General features: G+C 41.2%; 2 protein-coding genes across 2 annotated transcripts in view; both read right to left on the bottom strand.

Moving 5' to 3' along the window:
- Positions 1 to 4011, bottom strand: part of BRCA2 (BRCA2 DNA repair associated) — a 95300-nt gene that overhangs the window by 40662 nt on the left and 50627 nt on the right.
- On the bottom strand, positions 1782 to 3955 carry LOC102501886 (L-lactate dehydrogenase B chain-like). Its single transcript, XM_027775686.1, is given in 3 exon segments — positions 1782 to 1850; positions 1853 to 2345; positions 3412 to 3955. Coding segments are annotated over 3 exon segments (1044 nt in total). The 5' UTR covers positions 3894 to 3955.

Genomic DNA, 4011 nt, shown 5'->3' with positions numbered 1-4011 from the left:
TTTCTCTTCCATCTGTTTGTATCTTTTTTTTTGAGAGAGATTTTTGTTACAGGGTACGTGCACTTAATGGAGACACAGAGACAGAGAGACATAAAGTGTGAATTCACACACACATACCCCACCCCCATCTACAGGGGGATGGCCACACCACAATCCCTTCTCCTCCATTATTCTCTCGGGAGTTTGGGCATGCATGCACACACTCACAGTGTGAGTTTAAGTCACTGAGTCCGGGACTGAACTGTGGTTGACTACACTGGGAGTCCAGCAACGTAATCATTATGCCATTTGCTGGTCCCTGCTTGTATCTTTTTAAGTACCCCTTTCATTTAGTCTGAAAGCCTTATTTACCCTTAATTTTTTTTTATTTTCCGAATCATCTCTGCTTCAAGCTAATACCGTTATCTACCCATCAACCTTCTTGAACTAGTGATTTTTACTTCCTCAATATGTGTTCAGAGAACTCGTATTTCTCTTAGTACTCTATAGAAACTATTCATATAAATAGTTGCTAATGACCCCCAAACACATGATCTTCTTGCTAGTTGTGATAGCTGACTTTTTCCTTCTTAAAATTCTCACCAACACTGTACTCCACTATTTCTTCTGTTCTTGGCTCTTCCTGATTCTTAAAAAATATTCTTCTCTCTGAAGCTGGAATTCTTCACTACTTACCATTTTAGGTTAATATGAATAATATCTATTGCTTAAATAATTATCCATCTAACAATAAAACTATTCTTTATCTTCACCTCCGACTTTTGCCCTATGTGTTGTTTCTACTCCTTAAACTGAATAGAGCATCTACCTTGATGTTCTCTATGCTCATATCAAACTCAACGTGTCCAAAATTAAATTAATTGCCTTCCCAGCACAGAAATTCCTCCTAATATTTGTTATCTTTTTGAAAACCTCAGACTTCCTTTCATGAAGTCTTGAATGTCTAGAAGTTGAAATTACTCTAGAATTCATTTAGTTACCCATTTACCCATCAAACATTTAATTAACTCTCACTATATGCCAAGCAGAGTTTCCTGTTGGGGTATACAGCATCAAACAAAGCAAAATCCTAACACATACATTCTTCTGAAGAAAAAGAAACATGTCAACTGGCCCAAACTCAAGTGTGCCTGGAGCAAACAGCAAGGAAGGAAGTTAGAAGAGACAGGAAAGGTAGCAGAGCACTAAGATCATGGAGAACCTGTATACCATGGCTTTTGACTTGTATTCTGAGATGACAAGGCACAGAATGGTTCTGAGTAATGATATAATCTGCCATGTTTAAAAGGATCCCCTGGGTTCTTTGTCAAAAATTCACTGTGTATGGGGGTAAAGTTAAAAACAGAGAGACTAGTTCCACTGAAACAATCTAAGAGAAAGTAGAGAGACGTGATTAAATTTTGGATAAATTTGACAGCAGAGCTGTTGATTTTTACTTCAACAGAAAAACAGATAAGGGTGGGCAAGCAGGTAGCATGCAGTTATGGTGCTGGATCCCACAGGGCTGACTATGAAGTTTGAGTCCTGGACCCAGTGGCTTGAAAATCATACTGGGAATGTATGCATGTGTGCCCACAATTTTTTTTTTTTACAAGAGTTAATTTTATTTGTTTAAGGGCTCATATTGCAAGCATTAAACAAAGCATGGGCTTTGATTCTGTGGGCCCACATTCACATATTAAGGTAAAAGCAAACTGTGATCCACATACCTGGATGGAAACTAAAGGCTCATGGTTAATCACATTGTAGTTTTAGAATTTCTACAGCCTAGACCTCAGTAGTCACAGGTCTTTCAGGTCTTTCTGGATGTCCCACAGCGTATCTGAACTATTCTTGAGCTGAGCAACCTAACCTCATCATCCTTCAGCTTCTGGTTGATAACACTGGTCAATCCCCGAGCGTTGAGGATACACGGAAGGCTCAGGAAGACTTCATTCTTGATGCCATACATTCCCTTCACCTTGGTTGACACTGGATGAATCCTGGGCAGGTTTTTCAACATGGATTCAATGAGATCAGCCACACTTAATCCAGTCGCCCAGTTGGTATATCCTTTTAGCTTAATGACTTCATAGGCACTTTCAACAACCATCTTATGCACTCCCTTCCAATTTTCGCTGTCATTGTCTGTACCCATTTCTGGATTCAGTTCCTGGAGAGAAACACCTGCCACATTCACGCCACTCCACACAGTCACACTTGAATTGCCATGTTCTCCCAAAATCCATCCATGGCAGCTGGTGGGATGAATGCCAAGTTTTTCAGCCATGAGATAGCGAAATCTAGCAGAATCCAGATTATACCCACTTTCGATCACACGGTGCTTGGGCAAGCCACTTAGTTTCTAGGTAACATAAGTGAGAATGTCCACTGGGTTGGAAACCACAATTATGATGCAGTCGGGGCTGTACTTGACAATCTGGGGAATAATAGAATGGCAAATAAGCACTGGCTTCATGTCAAGCCACCAGCTGTATGAACCCCTAATAAGAGTGTAAGCCTGTCCTTTGGACTTTTGAGGCCAGGCTGTGACTTCTCTTCAGTTTCAAAGACCTAGATGGTATCTTCTTGCAATAGACGGCTGACTCATCTACTGAAAACCTGCTGTTGAGTGTATACATTATTACAGGTTTGATCTTCTATCTTTTTGTTTTTTCACACTATAGGAGTTAATTTTATTTGTTCAAGGGCTCATATTGCAAACATTAAACCAAGCATGGGCTTTGATTCTGTGGGCCCATATTCACATATTAAGGTAAAAGCAAACTATGATCCACATACCTGGATGGAAATTAAAGGCTCATGGTTAATCACATTGTAGTTTTTTAAAATTTCTACAGCCTAGAACTCAGTAGTCACAGGTATTTCAGGTCTTTTTGGATGTTCCACAGCATATCTTCACTCTTTTTAAGCCGAGAAAACTTGTCTCTCAGCTTCTCATTGATAACACTGGTCAATCCCTGAGCATTGAGGATACATGGAAGGCTCGGGAAGACTTCATTCTCAATGCCATACATCCTCTTTGCCACGGATGACACTGGATGAATCTGGACAGATTTTTCAACATGGGTTCAGTGAGATCAGCCACATTTAATCCAATCGCCCAGTTGGTATATCTTTTTAGCTTGATGACTTCATAGGCACTTTCAACAACCATCTTATGCACTTCTTTCCAATTCTTGCTGTCATTGTCCATCCCCATTTCTGGATTCAGTTCCTGGAGGGAAACACCTGCCACATTCACTCCATTCCACACGACCACACTTGAGTCATCATGTTCTCCCAAAATCTATTCATGGCAGCTAGTGGGATGAATGCCAAGTTTCTCAGCCATGAGATAGAGAAATCTAGCAGAATCCATATTACATCCACTTCCAATCACAAGGTGCTTGGGCAAAGCGACTTGGTTTCCAGGTAACATAAGTGAGAATGTCCACTGGATTGGAAACCACAATTATGATACAGCCGGGGCTGTACTTGAAAATCTGGGGGATAATGAATTTGAAGACATTAACTTTTCTTTGCACCAGGTTGAGACGACTCTCCCCTTCCTGTTGATGGACTCCAGCAGTTATGACCACAATCTTGGAATTGGCGGTCACAGAGTAATATTTATCTGCCACAATTTTAGGTGTCTGAAGAAATAAGCTTCCGTGCTGCAGATCCATCATTTCTCCTTTGAGCTTATCTTCCAAAACATCCACCAGGGCAAGTTCATCAGTCAGAGACTTTCCCAGAATGCTGATCGCACACACCATACCAACTTGTCCAACACCCACTACAGTGATCTTATTGTTGGGGACTGTTGCCTCTTCTTCTGCAACTGGTGCAATGAGTTTATCCTTAAGAGTTGCCATTGTGCACTTTAAAAGCCTCGGTTCTGGTTCTGCCATCTAAGTCCTCGCCAAGCTAAAGCCAGCTCTCCCCTTCCCTGTGCCCACAATTTGGAGAGGAGACTGGAAGAGAGGGCACCGTGGTATGGACATCCACCTAGGGGTTGACTTTTCTCTT

This window comes from Tupaia chinensis, unplaced genomic scaffold (assembly GCF_000334495.1).
Source record: "Tupaia chinensis unplaced genomic scaffold, TupChi_1.0 Scaffold000597_1, whole genome shotgun sequence".
NCBI classification, from domain to species: Eukaryota; Metazoa; Chordata; class Mammalia; order Scandentia; family Tupaiidae; genus Tupaia; species Tupaia belangeri.
The sequence above is the reverse complement of the archived record's forward strand: the minus strand, read 5'-3'. Positions and strand labels throughout refer to the sequence as shown.